A 17,138-nucleotide genomic window follows, 5' to 3' on the forward strand; every position below is an offset into this window, starting at 1 on the left:
ACGCAGAGGTTCCGGCGGCGCCCGCCATAGCCGTTCATTGTCGCCGCCGACGCCGCCATTCGCTTGGCGGGGCTGCCCTGGAGGGGGCGGGGGTGAGTGTGGCTCCCTCGGGGCGCTCCCGGTTCCTGCGGGCAGCGACGGTGCGGGTGGGACGGGAGGGGGAGGCGGGGATGGCGTGTGCGACGCCCTGTGGTGTCCGGGTCCTCCCGCCCTACTCCGGGGAGGGCCCTGAGGGGAATTCCCTCCTGGAGATTCCCTGATCCCGGTGTTCCCATGGAGATCTCTGAGAGAGGAATTCCCTCCTGGAGATTCCCTGATCCCGGTGTTCCCATGGAGATCTCTGAGAGAGGAATTCCCTCCTGGAGATTCCCTGATCCCGGTGTTCCCATGGAGATCTTTGAGAGAGGAATTCCCTCCTGGAGATTCCCTGATCCCGGTGTTCCCATGGAGATCTCTGAGAGAGGAATTCCCTCCTGGGGATTCCCTAATCCCGGTGTTCCCATGGAGATCGTTGAGGGGGGAATTCCCTTAATGGAAATCCTTTCATCCCACTGTGCTATCCCAGTGTTTTCTTGGAGCTCCACGAGGGAGGAATTCCCTCATGGAAATTCCCTAATCCCGGTGTTCACATGGAGATCTGTGCGGGGGGGGGAATTCCCTCATGGACGTTCCCTAATCCCAGTGTTCCCATGGAGATCTCTGAGTGGGGAATTCCCTCCTGGAAATCCTTTAATCCCACTGCCATATCCCTTGGAGATCAGTGAAGGAGGAATTCCCTTAGTGATTTTCCATATTCCCTTGGAGCTCTGTGAGGGAGGAATTCCCTCCTGCATTTCCTTTAATTCCAATATTTTCTTGGAGCTCTGTGCAAGAAAATTCCCCCATGGATTTCCCTTAATCCCAGTGTTCCCATGGAGATCTCTGAGGGAGGAATTCCCACATGGAAATCCTTTATTCCCACTGCGATATCCCAGTGTTTTCTTGGAGCTCCGTGAGGGAGGAATTCCCTCAGGGATGTCCCTTAATTTTGAAATTCACTTGGAGCTCGTAAGGAAGGAATTCCCTTATGGAGGTTCCCTAATCCCAGTGTTCTCTTGGAGATCTCTGAGGGAGGAATTCCCTCAGGATGTCCCATAATTCCCATATTCCCTTGGAGATTTCTGATGAAGGAATTCCCTCATAGAGGTTCCCTAATCCCGGTGTTTCCTTGGACATATCTGAGGAAGGAATTCCCTCATGGAGGTCCCTTTATCTCCATATTCCCATGGAGTTCTGTGAGGGAGGAATTCCCTTATGGATGTTCCATAATTCCAATATTCCCTTGTAGTTCTGGGAGGGAGAAATTCCCTCATGGAGGTTCTTTAATTCCAATATTCCCTTGGAGATCTCTGAGGGAGGAATTCCCTCATGCAGGTTCCTTAATCCCAGTGTTCCCATGGAGATTTGTGAGAGGAATTCCCCCGTGGATATCCCATAATTCCCATATTCCTTTGGAGCTCCATGAGGGAGGAATTCCCTCATGGATGTTCCTTAATTTCAATATTCCCTTGGAGCTCTGTGAGGGGAATTCCATCATGGATGTTCCTTAATTCCAATATTCCCTTGGGGATCTGTGAGGAAAGAATTCCCACATGGAGGCTCCTTAATCCTGGTGTTCACTTGGAGCTCTGTGAGGGGGGAATTCCCTCATGGAAATCCTTTAATCCCACTGCCATATCCCTTGGAGATCTGTGAATGAGGAGTTCCCTCATGGATTTCCTTTCATTCCAAAATTCTCTTGGAGCTCTGTGAAGGAAAATTCCCTCATGGATTTCCCTTAATCCCGGGGTTCCCTTGGAGATTTCTGAGGGAGGATTTCCCCCGTGGATGTCCCATAATTCCCATATTCCCTTGCAGATTTCTGATGGAGGAATTCCCTCATAGAGGTTCCCTAATCCCAGTGTTTCCATGGAGATCTCTGAGTGGGGAATTCCCTCATGGAGGTCCCTTAATTCCCATATTCCCATGGAGATCTGTGAGGGAGGATTTCCTTCACAGATGTTCCATAATTCCAATATTCCCTTGGAGTTCTGGGAGGGAGGAATTCCCTCCTGGAGGTTCCTTAATTCCAATATTCCCATGAACATCTCTGAGGGAGGAATTCCCTCATGGAAATCCTTAATTCCCATATTCCCATGGAGTTCCGTGAGGGGGGAATTCCTCATGGATTTCCCATAATTCTGATATTACCTTGGAGATCTCTGAGGGAGGAATTCCCTCATCAGAGTTCCTTAATCCCAGTCTTTCCTTAGAGATCTGTGAGAGGGATTCCCCCATGGATATCCCATAATTCCCATATTCCTTTGGAGCTCCATGAGGGAGGAATTCCCTCATGGAGGTTCCCTAATTCCGGTGTTCCCTTGGACGTTTCTGAGGGAGGAATTCCCTCCCGAATATCCCTAAATCCCCTTTTCCCTCAGTGTTTCCCAAATCCTATCCCTGCAGCCTCTTTGCTTTATTCCCTCTGTGCTCAGTCTTCCCTCTTTTTTTTTTTTCCCATTTTTTTGCCCTATTTTTATCCTGCCATTGCTCCAAATCCACGGAAAAGCTCTGCAGTAAGTGGGAGGTGCCAGACCTGGGAACAAAGGGATGATCCCAGAGCGTTCCCAGATATTTCAGGAATTTTTTTTTCCCTCCACCCCTTCAATTCATTAATTCCTTGGAAATATCCCACTGAAATCTCCTTTTCCCACTTTTTTTAGGACGGAACCAGCTCTAACAAGAGGAAAAATCATCCACAGGGCAATTCCCAGCTATCCCAAAAACCATGGAAAATCCAAATTATCCCAACACTTATTCCCCCTCGATTTCCCCATGATTTTCCACACCTTTAAAGCCTCAAATCCCGTCTTTAGCAGGGAATTTTTTGGGGATTATTTTTCCAAATTCCTCGGCTTAGCCAGGAATTTTTTCCAGCCTGCATGGACAGAGCAACCTTTGCCTGTTCCACCGCTTTTTTCCGGGATTTTGGGAATTCTTCTCCGGGTGCTCTCCCCGGGGGCCACGTGGATTTTATTGACAAAGCCGATTCCTTCACTTATTCCGATTTTTTCCGGGATTATCTCATTCCCAACCATCCCTGCATTTTCTCGGCCAAGTTCACCGAGGATTGGGGCAGCAGGAAAAATTGGGTGACCTGGGATGGGAAACCCAACTTTGAGCATCTCCTGCAGAAGTTTGGTAAGTCCTGGGATTTTTTTCCAGATCCTAAAGGATTCAGCTTTTTAGGATTGAATTTTCAGGATAAAAGCACTAAAAAACACAGAATTCCAAGATTTTTTCCATTTATTTGTTCCCAAATTTTATTTTTATTTAAATTTAAATAAATTTCAAATCTTGGAGAATTTAATTATTCCAAATCCTAAAGGAGTCAGCTTTATAGGATTGAGTTTTCAGGTAAAAACACTAAAAGAACCAAAATTCCAAGATTTTTTCCCTAAACTATTACATGGATTTTTTTCCATTTATTCATTCCCAAATTTTATTTATATTTAAATAAATTTTAAATCTTTGAGAATTTAATTAATCTAAATCCTAAAGGATTCATCTTTAAAAGATTGAATTTTAGGGATAAAAGCACTTAAAACCTCTAAATTCCAGGTTTTAATCCTAAATTAATCCATGGATTTTTTTTTTTATCCCATGGGAAACCCAACTTTGAGCATGTCCTGCAGAAGTTTGGTAAATCCTGGGATTTTTTCCAGATCCTAAAGGATTCAGCTTTTTACGATTGAATTTTCAGGATAAAAGAACTAAAAAACCCCAAAATTCCAAGATTTTTTCCAAAATTAATCTGTGGATTTTTTTTTTTTCCTGTTTCCTCACTGTCTGGTTTGCAGATTCCAAGCTAAAATTTATTCCCGATTTTTCTTTAGAATTTATCATTTAAATAAATCAAAAATCTTGGATAATTCCATTATTCCAAATCCTAAAGGATGCAGTCCTAATCAATACCTCCCTCCTAATGGATTTAGCGGAAAAATCCCCTTTAAAGAAAAAAATAGAAAATTCAGGTCACAGCACAGAAAAACCAGGAAAATTTGGGGCACATGGAATAAACAGCAGGAAAATTCAGGTCACTGGAAATAAACAACTCTGGATTTGGATGTTGTTTCCCTGGAATATTGGGATGGTTCCTCTGGAATATTTGAAGCCCGGAATTCTGCAGGGATGAGCTTGAGGGAGGTGATTTGACAAATCCTTCTCATTCCTGCAGAGAATTCCCAAAGGATTTGTAATTTCTGGATCATGTTCCCTTGGAATGATGGTTCTGGGATTGGGATGGTTCCTCTGGAATATTTGAAGCCCGGAATTCCACAGGGATGAGTTTGAGGGCAGTGATTTGATGAATCTTCCTCATTCCCATGGAGAATTCCCAAGGAATTTGTAGATCCTGGATTGTGTTCCCCTGTTATGATGGTTCTGGGATTGGGATGGTTCCTCTGGAATATCTGAAGCCTGGAATTCCATGGGAATGAGCTTGAGGGAGGTGATTTGATGAGTCCTCCTCATTCCCAAAGGATTTCTAATTTCTGGATCATGTTCCCTTGGAATGATGGTTCTGGGATTGGGATGATTCCTCTGGAATATCTGAAGCCTGGAATTCCGTGGGAATGAGTTTGAGGGAGGTGATTTGACAAATCTTCCTCATTCCCGAGGAGAATTCCTAAGGAATTTGTAGATCCTGGATCGTATTCCCCTGTTACGATGATTCTGGGATTGGGAAGGTTCCTCTGGAATATCTGAAGCCCGGAATTCCGTGGGGATGAGTTTGAGGTGCAGATGATTTGATGAGTCCTCCTCATTCCCGCGGAGAATTCCCGAGGGATTTGTAATTCCAGGAGAAGCCGTGGTGCCCGTTGCCAACTGCGATGTCAAGGAGTACAATTCCAACCCCAAGGAGCAGCTGCCCTTCAAGGAATACGTGGAATATTGGCGGGAATACATCAGGAACGGCTACCGCTCCTCCCGGGGCTGCCTCTACCTCAAGGACTGGCACCTGAGCAGGTCAGGGCTCATTCCCAACGCTCCGGCACTGGGAATGTTCCTCGGGAGAAGGGAAGTGTCCACGGAATCCTCAGAGCCTAAAGACGCTCCAGAAAAGCTGGAGAGGGATTTGGGATAAGCTTGGAATGACAGGACACAGGGAATGGCTTCCCACTTAATTTGGGAAGGCGTTCCTGGCTGGGAAGGAATTCCCAGAGAAGTTGCTCCATCCCTGGAAGCAGCCAAAGCCAGCTTGGAGCACCCTGGGATCGTGGGAAGTGTCCCTGGCACGGGGTTGGAACGGGATTTTCTTTGGGATGCCATCCAACCCCAGAAATTCCATGATTCCGTGGGTTGCAGTTGTTCCAGCTGGAGTTGCGAGGCAAAGCAGACGAGCTCAGCATCAGCACAGAGGGAAAATATTCCAACATTCCCTGGGGGATTCCAAAGCCTTGGCCTCCAGCTCCAAAAAGAGCTCAGAACTCCTCAAATCCCCGATATTCCAGGCTGATGTCGTTCCCTCAGCCTCATTCCCAGCTTTTATTCCATGCTCAAGATCCATTTCAGCCCAGCTTGGGAAGGAATTCCTGGCTGGGAGGGTGGGGAGGGGCTGGGATGGAATTCCCAGAGCAGCTGTGGCTGCCCCTGGATCCCTGGAAGTGCCCAAGGCCAGGCTGGAGCAGTCTGGGACAGTGGGAATTGTCCTTGGCCATGGAATGGGATGATCCTTAAGGTCCCTTCCCACCCAAACCATTCCATGGTTTCTCCCTATGGAAGATGGGACTGGAACAGCTCCTGCAGCCAGACCTGGATTGGGATTTGAGTTGGGATTATTCCATGGCCATGTTGGATTTGGGATCCTTTTGTCTCCATGGGCTTTTCTGGGAACATTCCCACTCCTTCAAGTTGCCTTCTCCCAGCTCTGCCTTTCCTTCTCCAGCTGGAAAAGAACCTTGGGAATGAATTTTCCCTGTGGGAATGGGAAAGGGGCTGGGCTGGAATTCCCAGAGAAGCCTGTGGCTGCCTCTGAATCCCTGGAAGTGCCCAAGACCAGTTTGGAACAATCTGGGATAGCGAAAATTTGGGATAAGCCACTCCTTCAACTCCCCTTCCACCCCAAACCCTTGGAATTCCATCCTAAAGGAGCCACCTTGCTCTTCCCCCTGCATTTGGAGGATCCCATTTTCCCGAGCTGCTTTTCCAAGTGTTTCTGTTTTCCAGGGCTTTTCCAGAGCAGGATGTTTACACCACTCCCGTGTATTTTTCCTCGGATTGGCTCAACGAATATTGGGATGCCGTGGCCGTGGATGATTTTAGGTTCGTCTACATGGGACCCAAGGGATCCTGGTAAGGCTCTCATCCCAAAAAATTCCTTTTCCAGCTGACTATCCCAGGAAATTATCCTGTTATCCCTCAGGATAACCAGGCAGGTTTCCTGGTGTCCCGGTTGGCTCCAGATGAGAGGGAAAAGGGAAAAAACCCAAATTGTGCCCACAAAAACAACAAAAAAAAAAATCACCTGGGAGATTAGAGGAGAAATTCCCTTGGGATCAGCCACTTGGAATGGGCAGGAGCCTGGAATGGCAGGGATAACGCCAGTGTTTTCCAGGGGGAAATTCCAAGTGAGAATTCCAGCCCAGTATTGGTTCTAAAGATGCATTTGGGGTGTTCTTATCAGATTTCCCTGTTCTTGAGGGATTTTTGGGATAGATTAAAGAGGAGAAGCACAGAGGATATAAAACACTCCATTATCCAGCCAGAATTCCATGAAGAATTCCATGAGGAATTTTGGGATCAGGATCCATAGAATGGCCTTTTAATAGCCAAAACTCCACAATCCAACTGAAATTCCATAAGAAATTTTGGGATTGGTATGGATATAGTGGCCTTTTAATAGCCAAATTAAATTATCCAACCAAAATTCCATGAGGAATTTTGGGATTGGTATGGATACAGTGTTTTTTTAATAACCAGAACCCCATAATCCAACTGAAATTCCATGAAGAATTTTGGGATCAGTATCCATAGAATGGCCTTTTTATATCCAGAACTCCATAATCCAATCAAAATTCCATGAGGAATTTTGGGAATTTTGGGTATGGATACAGTGTTTTTTTAATAGCTAAAACTCCATAATCCAACTGATATTCCTCACGGAATTTTGGGATCAGTATCCATAGAACGGCCTTTTAATAACCAAAACTCCACAATCCAACCAAAATTCCCTGAGGAATTTTGGGATCAGCACCTCAGCTTCTCAGCGACTCAAATGCCTGCTGGAATTTTTCGGGATTGATTCCCGCCCATCCCTGATTTTTTTTCCCCAGGACGCCGTTCCACGCCGACGTCTTCCGCTCTTACAGCTGGTCAGCCAACATCTGCGGCAGGAAGAGATGGCTCCTGTATCCCGCGGGACAGGAGGAATTCCTGAAGGATCGCCACGGGAATCTCCCCTTCGACGTGACGGCTCCGGATCTTCGGGATAAGAGGATTTATCCGCGCTACAGCCAGAGCCAGCCCCCTCTGGAAATCCTCCAGGAAGCCGGAGAGATCGTCTTCATTCCCAGTGGATGGCACCACCAGGTTTATAACCTGGTGAGGGAATGGATCCCGCTGGGAATTGCTCTTGGAACGGGAAACGGGATCCCAAGGGTTTTGTTGGGGTGGATGGAAATCGGGATTTCCAGGGAAAAGGTTGATCCTTTCTCCTGGGTGATGTTGGGATGGAGTTGAGGCCTTGGAGTTGTTGAAGAGAAGCTCCATTCCTGGAAGTGTCCAAGGAGAGCTTGGATAAGGCTTGGAGGACCCTTGGGAGAGTGGGAATGGGATGGTCCTTCCCACTCAAACCATTCCAGGAATTCCATGGCATAGAAATTGGGGCGAGGAGGAGGAAGAACCCAGGATAAAGGAAAAGATGGAAATCCTTGCCAAGAATAAGGAATTCCAGCTTGGAACACCCTGGGATAGTGGGAATGGGATGGTCCGTCAAGTCCTTTCGCACTCGAACCATTCCAGGAATTCCATGGCATGGAATTGGGGCGAGAAGGAGGAAGAACCCAGGATAAAGGAAAAGATGGAAATCCTTGCCAAGAATAAGGAATTCCAGCTTGGAGCACCATGGATAGTGGGAAGTGTGGGATGGGATGATGGAATGGGATGATTCTTAAGATCCCTAAAGATGGGAATTTTGGAGTGGCACATTCCATATTATCATTCCTAATGACTTAATTAGTGACTAATTATCCGTAGATTATCCCAAATTTTTCCCTCGGGAAGACACCATCTCCATCAACCACAGCTGGGTCAGCAGCTGCATTTTGGGAATTAAGGACATTTTGGGTCTCTAAAGAAGGAATCAGGTTTTTGGAGCAGCAAATTCCATATTATCATCCCTAATCACTTAATTAGTGTCTAAATACTAATTATCCGTGGATTATCCCAAATTTCTCCCTCGGGAAGACACCATTTTCCTCAACCACAGCTGGGTCAGCAGCTGCATTTTGGGAATTAAGGACATTTTGGGTGTCTAAAGAAGGAATAGGATTTTTGGAGCAGCAAATCCCATATCAGCATCCCTAATAACTTAATTAGTTCCTAATTACTAATTATCCGTGGATTATCCCAAATTTTTCGCTTGGGAAGACACCATTTTCCTCAACCACAGCTGGGTCAGCAGCTGCATTTTGGAAATTAAGGACATTTTGGGTGTCTAAAGAAGGAATCAGGTTTTTGGAGCAGCAAATCCCATATCAGCATCCCTAATAACTTAATTAGTTCCTAATTACTAATTATCCATGGATTATCCCAATTTTTTCCCTCGGGAAGACACCATCTCCATCAACCACAGCTGGGTCAGCAGCTGCATTTTGGGAATTAGGGACATTTCTGGTTTCCTCAGGAATAGGATTTTTGGAGCAGCGAATTCCATATTATCATCCCTAATCACTTAATTAGTGCCTAATTACTAATTATTCATGGATTATCCCAAATTTTTCCCTCGGGAAGACACCATTTTCCTCAACCACAGCTGGGTCAGCAGCTGCATTTTGGGAATTAAGGACATTTTGGGTGTCTAAAGAAGGAATCAGGTTTTTGGAGCAGCAAATCCCATATCAGCATCCCTAATAACTTAATTAGTTCCTAATTACTAATTATCCATGGATTATCCCAATTTTTTTCCTCAGGAAGACACCATCTCCATCAACCACAGCTGGGTCAGAAGCTGCATTTTGGGAATTAGGGATATTCTGGTTTCCTCAGGAATAGGATTTTTAGAGCAGCGAATTCCATATCATCATCCCTAATCACTTAATTAGTGCCTAATTACTAATTATCCGTGGATTATCCCAATTTTTTCCCCCAGGAAGACACCATCTCCATCAACCACAGCTGGGTCAGCAGCTGCATTTTGGAAATTAAGGACATTTTGGGTCTCTAAAGAAGGAATCAGGTTTTTGGAGCAGCAAATTCCATATTATCATCCCTAATCACTTAATTAGTGCCTAATTACTAATTATCCGTGGATTATCCCAATTTTTTCCCCCAGGAAGACACCATCTCCATCAACCACAACTGGGTCAACGGCTGCAACGTGGCCGTCATGTGGTGCTTCCTGCAGGACGAGCTGGCGGCCGTCCAGAGGGAAATCAGCCAATGGAAAGATCCCATGGACGACTGGCACCTCCAGTGCCAGGTACACCCCGATCCTGGATTATCCAGGCGGCCGGAATTCCGGGATTCTTGCAGCTGAAGTTCCGGCAGCGGAATTTCCGCGGTTTTTAAGGAAGTGGGACTTCGGGACGAGCTTTGTTTTGCTGGGAAATATTCCCTGTAAAAGTTTGGGAATGTTCCCTGTGAGAGTTTGGGAATTGCTTCTGGTTATTGGCTGTGTGTCCAGGTTGGAATGTTGGTTGGAAAGATGGAAAACTTCAGGATCAAGAGAGCTGGAAATGTTCACCTGGAGAAGGGAAAATTCCAGGCAGAGACCTCAGAGCCTCTCCCAGAGCCTAAAGAAGCTCCAGAAAAGCTGGAGAGGGATTTGGGATAAACATGGAATGACAGGACACAGGGAATGGCTTCCCACTTAATTTCAGTGGGATATTGGGAAGGAATTCCTGGCTGAGATAGAATTCCCTGAGAAGCCGTGGCTGCCCCTGGATCCCTGGAGGTGGGAAAGAATCCAAAAGACCAAACTCCATAATCCAACCAAAATTCCATGAGGAAGAGGATTCCTTCCAAAATCTTCTGGATGAACCAAATTCCAAGTTTATTTCTGGAAGCTGTCCCCTCTCCTTGGGTTGATTTCCTTCCAAAAATGAATATTTGGGAAAATTCCCACAATTCGTATTTGGGAAAAACAACCTGCTGCCTTTGGCTCCACAAGCAATTCCAATGAAAAAAAAAATATTAAACACAATTATTTATGATTCCATAGAATTCCTAGCTTCATAAAATCCAATTTTAGGGATTTTTTCCTGGATTTTTCTCACCACCATTCCCATTTTCATTCCGTTTCCCCCCCTTTAGCTGATCATGAAATCCTGCACGGGCATTGACTACAAGGAATTCTACAACTTCCTCAAAGTCATCGCGGAAAACCGGATTTCCATCCTGGAGAAGGGCCTGGACGAGGAATCCTCATCCCAGAACAATTCCAAAGCCGCCATTTCCACCTTGGGAATGCTGCACGCCGTGTTCGACCTGAAGAGGACGGTGAAGGTGCTGAGCTCGTTAAGCGCTAACGAGGATTTCCGGAAGCTGGATCTGACTTCCCTGTCTCCTTCTCCAGAGGCTCTGCTCCAGCACCTGGAATCCGCCATCGACACGGCCCTGCTCTGAATTCCCACTTTTCCAAGCTTTTTTCCAAAGGGTTTGGAGGAAACGGACTTGGACAAGAGCTTTACTCCAGCAGGAGGAGGGAGAACATTTGGGAAGGAGGGAGAACATTCCCAAAGTGCTGAGTGGTTTGGAGGAATTAGGGAAAAAACCCTCCCAGCCAGAGGAAAATCCCAAACTTCCTCAGGATTCTGTGCAGGTGCTCAGGGAACAAATTCCCTCTGGATCATCTGGCGTTGGAATGAAGCAAATTCCCTGTGCTTAAGCTCAGCTTTGTTACAACCTCTCCTACTTCCAGCTGCAGCTCAGCTTTTCCATCTTTTTTTTTAGGGAATTCCAGCTGGTGAGTTCCATGGAAGCCTGAGCTGGAGCCAGCACCTGGAATCTGCCATAGACATGGCCCTGCTTGGAATTCCCACTTTTCCAAGCTTTTTTCCAAAGGGTTTGGAGGAAACGGATTTGGACAAGAGCTTTATTCCAGCAGGAGGAGGGAGAACCTTTGGGAAGGAGGGAGAACATTCCCAAAGTGCTGAGTGGTTTGGAGGAATTAGGGAAAAAACCATCCCCAGCCAAAGGAAAATCCCAAACTTCCTTAGGATTGTGAGCATCACTCAGGGAAAAAATTCCCTCTGGATCATCTGGCGTTGGAATGAAGCAAATTCCCTGTGCTTAAGCTCAGCTTTGTTAAAACCTCTCCTACTTCCAGCTGCAGCTCAGCTTTTCCATCTTTTTTTTTGGGAATTCCAGCTGGTGAATTCCGTGGAGCTGGAGCCTGGATTTGGGAATGTTGATTCCCTGTCTTCCAAAGTGGGATTTCCAAAGCTGAGACGCTCAGGATTAAATTTAATTCAGCTCCGAGCGAAACCTGCCTTGACTCATCCCAATAAAAAGCAGGAATGGGAATGTGCTCCCAAAATTCTATCCCAAGGCCCAAAATTCCCTCCAGGAAAAGTTGTGAGTGGTTTGGAGGAATTAGGAAAAAAAAAAATCATCCCAACTAAAGGAAAATCCCGAATATTTTAGGATTCTGAGCAGGCACTCAGGAAAAAAATTCCTTGTGGAATTTTTTGTGGATCCAGCACTTCCTGCACACTTCCACAGCACAATTCCCACCCAGACTATTCCCAGTGGAACCTCCCCCTCCTGCTTTTCCTTGGAAAAATCAAAAACCTGGAAGCACAAATGGCTGCACACTGTTACCTTCAGGCCTTGCTTGAATTCTTCCCGAAACTAAAACCGAGAAAAACCTGGAATTTCAGGAAGTTTTAGGAAATCAAACTGAAAATCCACCTCGTTTTCCTTGAATTCCTTGGAATTTTTACCCCCCCCTGCACTTTGCATGTCCTTTTCCAGTAGGAATTTTGCATTTTTTTCTTCATGCCCAAAATTATCAAGGAGCCGTTTTTCCTTAATTTAGGAAATTCCCGGATTCTTGAAGACGACAAAGATTGGAATAAGGAGCATGCGGAGCCTGGAATCTTCAAAATTCCAAGAGTTTTATTTAAATAAAAATTCCTGGCAAACATCCAGTGAGAGTCGCTCGTTAATATATTAATTCTTAATTAGTTAATATAGTAATTAATCTGTTATTTATTAAAAGATAAAATTGGGGGGAAATGGGAGGAAAAAACCTGGGGGGGGTTTTGTTTTCCCAGAGTCACCTGGATAAGGCAAAAAAATTCCTTGGAAAAATGAAATACATCCTTAAAAAAAAATGAAAAAATCCCAAGGGAAAAATGACAAAAATCCCATTTATTTAAAGTTTTGGACTTCCAGTTTTCCCTTCCCAAAAATATCAAGGATCCACTTTTCCTTCATTCAGAAAATTCTCAAATTCCTGAAAACAAAGAAGATTGGAAGAAGGAGCGCGTGGATCCTGGAATTTCTTCCAAATTCCAAGAGTTTTACTTAAATAAAAATTCCTGGCAATCTTCCCATGGGATTCTCTCATTAATATATTAATTCTTGTAATTATTCTGTTATTCATTAAATTAAAAATTTCGGGAAAAAATGGGAGGAAAAAACCTGGTGGGTTTTGTTTTCCCAGAGTCACCTGGATAAGGCCAAGAATTCCTGGGAAAAATAACAAAAATCCCAATTTTTGGAAGCGTTGGATCTCCAATTCTTCATTTCCAAAATTATCAGGGAGCATTTTCCTTAATTTAGAAAATTGGGAAAACTTGGGAAGAACAGCTGGAAAAAGCTCGGGGAGTTCTATTTTCCTGGATAAGAAAAAAAAAATTCCCAGGAAACATGAAAAAAAAAAAAAAAAAAGCAGGATAAAAATGTCAAAAATAAGATTTTTTTTTTTTTAGGTTATTTTTAACTTATTTTGGGATGCTGGGAACAGCACCCCAAATATCCATTGGGAATATCCCAAATATTTTTTTTCCAAAGGGAAATTCCAGCTTGGAGCACAAAGCACGTCTGGGGTTGGCCGAGCGCGAATCCAGCTGGGAGTGGAGTCTTTATTCCATGATTTTTGTTTTCCCAGAATTTCCCAAAATCCAGAAGAAATCCATGGTTTTTTCCAAGCCCTCCCCAGAATTCCAAAGAACCACGGGATTATCCAAGGTGTGGGATCACCCCCGAGGTCTCCCAAGGATAAATAAAAATCTTGGAGCATGGGAAGAATCAGGAAGTTTGGGAATAGCAGCTTCCAAAGGGAATCGGAAAAGTCCTGAGATGGGAAAAGTAGGAAAAGGAGTGGCGAGAAAAATCTCCTCTCATTCCCAGAATTTTTTAGGAGTTTTGGGATGAGCTCTCCTTCCCAGTCCAAGAAATCCCATTAAAAATTGGTTTTTCCCAAAGAAATTATTTCTTTTTTGGGAATTCTCCAGTGCAGAAAATAAAAAAAAAAAACACAAACAAAACATCCTGACAGATTTTTCCCAGGAATTATTTGTGGGAAAAGGGGATAAAACTCAAAAAAAACCCCCAAAAAACCTTGGAGATGGAAATTCCAGCCCTTCCAGTGGTTTTGGGATCAGGAAAACCTCGGCTGGGGAGGAATTCTTCCCTTTTAAGGCAGCCAGGGATACAATTCCCACTTTTTCCAGTGGGGTTTGGTCCGGAAAATTTGGGAAAATTTGGATTTTCCCTACGGATCAGGAGCTGTGGGAGTTTTCCTTTGGATGGAGCCGGATCCTCTGGATGTGTTCATAGCACGACTGGGGAGGGAATAGAGCAAAAATCAGGGAAAAATTTGGGAATTCTGGGATCAAATCCAATCTCCTGCAGACAGAAAATCCCTGCTGATCCCAAGGAGAATTCCAACAGAATTCGATCTGTCCGGAATTAAAGATTAGGATTTTTTCCCAGCCTAGCAAGGGAATAAAATCCCAAAAATTCCATTCCAGAAAAGCTGGAATTTTGCTGGAATTCCTGGAAAAACTCCCCTTACCTCCAGTGCCGTCAGCAGGAAGTCCAACATTCCTCCCTGGTTGGTCGGATCCATCAAATCCCGGATCAGATGGATTTCAGCTCCCAGGTGTTGGATCCTAAGGAAAAACAAATCCCGAAATCTGGGGGAAATCTCCGGCCAAGTGGAGGGGCTGGAATTTTGGAGAGGAGGAGGAAAACTCTGGAATTCTGGTGCTGCTTGCTGGTGCATCCTGATCTGCTGGAAGGATCTGGGATCTCAGAATCCCAGAATTCCAGAACCACAGAATCCCAGAATTCCAGAATCCCGGAGTGTTTGGGGTTGGAAAGCTCCTTCGGGATGATCCATGAGCAGGAACATCCCATTGTCCCAATTTTTTTTCCAAGTGCTTCCCACTGGGAACACTTCCAGGGATGGAGCAGCCACAACTTGGGATGTTCCATCCCAAGAAAATTCCAGATCCATCCATAGGAAATTCCAAGTGCTGGGTGGAATTTTGGATCCTTCATCTCCCAGAGGAATCCCAGTTCCTGCTGAGGATGGAAAATTCCTGTAAAAATCCCAGAATTCCAGAATCCCAGAGTGTTTGGGGCTGGAAAGGTCCTTAAAGATGATCCATGGTCAAGGACTTCCCATTATCCCAGTTTTGTCTGGGCTAAAAGATGGAGACTCTGGAATTCTGGGATAAAATGAATGTCATTTTCCATGAAAACCCTGGAATATCGTCTGGGATAAGACACAGACAGTCTGGAATTCTGGGATTTTCCATGAAATATCCTTTGGGATAAGACAGAGCCACTCTCTGGGATAAAAGGAATCACTTTTTCCATGAAAACCCTGGAATATTGTCTGGGATAAGACACAGACAGTCTGGAATTCTGGGATTTTCCATGAAATATCCTTTGGGATAAGACAGAGCCACTCTCTGGGATAAAAGGAATCTCATTTTCCATGAAAACCCTGGAATATTGTCTGGGATAAGACACAGACAGTCTGGAATTCTGGGATTTTCCATGAAATATCCTTTGGGATAAGACAGAGCCACTCTCTGGGATAAAAGGAATCACTTTTTCCATGAAAACCCTGGAATATTGTCTGGGATAAGACACAGTCTGGAATTCTGGGATTTTCCATGAAATATCCTTTGGGATAAGACAGAGCCACTCTCTGGGATAAAAGGAATCACTTTTTCCATGAAAACCCTGGAATATCGTCTGGGATAAGACACAGACAGTCTGGAATCCTGGGATTTTCCATGAAATATCCTTTGGGATAAGACACAGCTACTCTGGAATTCTGGGATAAAAGGAATCGCTTTTTCCATGAAAACCCTGGAATTTCTCTGGGCTAAGACACAGACATCCTGGAATTCCGAGATAAAAGGAATCTACTTTTCCATGAAATATTGTCTGGGATAAAACACGGACACTCCAGAATTCCGCCGGCACTTTATATCCCAAAAACCCCAACCGCCCACCTCCGGGAGGTGGGGGGGGAAAAAAACAAAACACCACCACATCCAACCCCAAATCCCGAGAGTTTTCACTGGAATTCTTCCAGCTGGAAATATTCCAGAGGGGGGGAAACATCCCACTGACTTGGCTCGGGACACGACGAACAGGAGGAGCGGCAGGAGGTCGTCCATGGGGAGCCGGGACGCGGCGCCCGGCAGCCGCGACACCGCGCGCTCCAGCTCCTCGTAGGTCTTCCGCAGGATCTCCAGCTTCTCCCTGGGATCCACCGTGGTGCTGCCGGGAGACAAGAGCCGTGGGAGAGCCGCCTCCGGAAAAGCAGGGTTTCAACATTTAAAAAAAACTTAAAAAATAAAAAAATAAAAAAAAAATTCGGGGTGAAAGGATTGATGGATTGGCTCCGAAGGGTGGAGGAAAGAGGGGGAGCAGAGGATGGGCCAGGAGATGTTCCAGGGTGGAATGGGACATTCCTGGGGTCTCCAATATGGAATAGGACATTCCTGGTGTCTCCCATATGGAATGGGACATTCCTGGGATCTCCAATATTGGATGGGACATTCCTAGGATGCCCAATATTGGATGGGACATTCCTGGGATCTCCAATATGGAATGGGACATTCCTGGTGTCTCCAATATTGGATGGAACATTCCTAGGATGCCCAATTTTGGATGGGACATTCCTGTCATTTCCCATAGGGAATGGGATGTTCCTGGGATCTCCAAGGTGGAATGGGACATTCCTGCCATTTCCCATATGGAATGGGACGTTCCTGAGATTTCCAAGGTGGAATGGGAAATTCCGGGTGTTTCCCATATGGAATAGGACATTCCTGGTATCTCCAATATAGGATGGGACATTCCCGGTGTCTCCCATATGGAATGGGACATTCCTGGGATCTCCAATATTGGATGGAACATTCCTAGGATGCCCAATATTGGATGGGACATTCCTGGGATCTCCAATATTGGATGGGACATTCCTGCCATTTCCCATATGGAATGGGACGTTCCTGAGATTTCCAAGGTGGAATGGGAAATTCCGGGTGTTTCCCATATGGAATAGGACATTCCTGGGATCTCCAATATTGGATGGGACATTCCTGGTGTTTCCCTTATGGAATGGGACATTCCTGGGATCTCCAATATTGGATGGGACATTCCTGGTGTTTCCCTTATGGAATGGGACATTCCTGGGATCTCCAATATTGGATGGGACATTCCTAGGATGTCCAATATTGGATGGGACATTCCTGGTGTTTCCCTTATGGAATGGGACATTCCTGGGATCTCCAATATTGGATGGGACATTCCTAGGATGCCCAATTTTGGATGGGACATTCCTGTCATTTCCCATAGGGAATGGGATGTTCCTGGGATCTCCAAGGTGGAATGGGACATTCCTGCCATTTCCCATATGGAATGGG

General features: G+C 45.3%; 2 protein-coding genes across 2 annotated transcripts in view; one reads left to right on the forward strand and one right to left on the reverse strand.

The window, feature by feature from the left end:
* The first annotated feature begins 6 nt into the window (after positions 1-6).
* Positions 7-12,389, forward strand: JMJD4 (jumonji domain containing 4). The gene is made up of 7 exons (XM_077789975.1): positions 7-92; positions 2,742-3,219; positions 4,881-5,046; positions 6,247-6,372; positions 7,353-7,620; positions 9,572-9,718; positions 10,552-12,389. The coding sequence occupies exons 2-7, from the start codon at positions 2,961-2,963 to the stop codon at positions 10,861-10,863; spliced, it is 1,278 nt and encodes a 425-aa protein (XP_077646101.1). The 5' UTR covers positions 7-92; positions 2,742-2,960; the 3' UTR covers positions 10,864-12,389.
* Positions 12,390-13,122: 733 nt separating this feature from the next.
* The window catches only part of ALS2CL (ALS2 C-terminal like), a 41,795-nt gene continuing 37,779 nt past the window's right edge, over positions 13,123-17,138 (reverse strand). The window contains 3 exon segments of the mRNA XM_077789982.1: positions 13,123-14,030; positions 14,264-14,360; positions 15,841-15,990. Of these exon segments, the coding sequence (XP_077646108.1) occupies positions 13,968-14,030; positions 14,264-14,360; positions 15,841-15,990 (310 nt within the window). The 3' untranslated portion in view covers positions 13,123-13,967.

The sequence above is a fragment of the Lonchura striata genome, chromosome 1 (genome assembly GCF_046129695.1).
Source record: "Lonchura striata isolate bLonStr1 chromosome 1, bLonStr1.mat, whole genome shotgun sequence".
Taxonomy (NCBI): domain Eukaryota; kingdom Metazoa; phylum Chordata; class Aves; order Passeriformes; family Estrildidae; genus Lonchura; species Lonchura striata.

Excerpts from the sequence above, each read along its gene's own strand:
- JMJD4 (XM_077789975.1), top strand. The coding sequence starts at position 2,961 with ATGGACAGAGCAACCTTTGCCTGTTCCACCGCTTTTTTCCGGGATTTT. Across the intron at positions 3,220-4,880 it reads GCATCTCCTGCAGAAGTTTG|GAGAAGCCGTGGTGCCCGTT; the intron begins GTAAGTCCTGGG and ends TTGTAATTCCAG. Across the intron at positions 5,047-6,246 it reads AAGGACTGGCACCTGAGCAG|GGCTTTTCCAGAGCAGGATG; the intron begins GTCAGGGCTCAT and ends TCTGTTTTCCAG.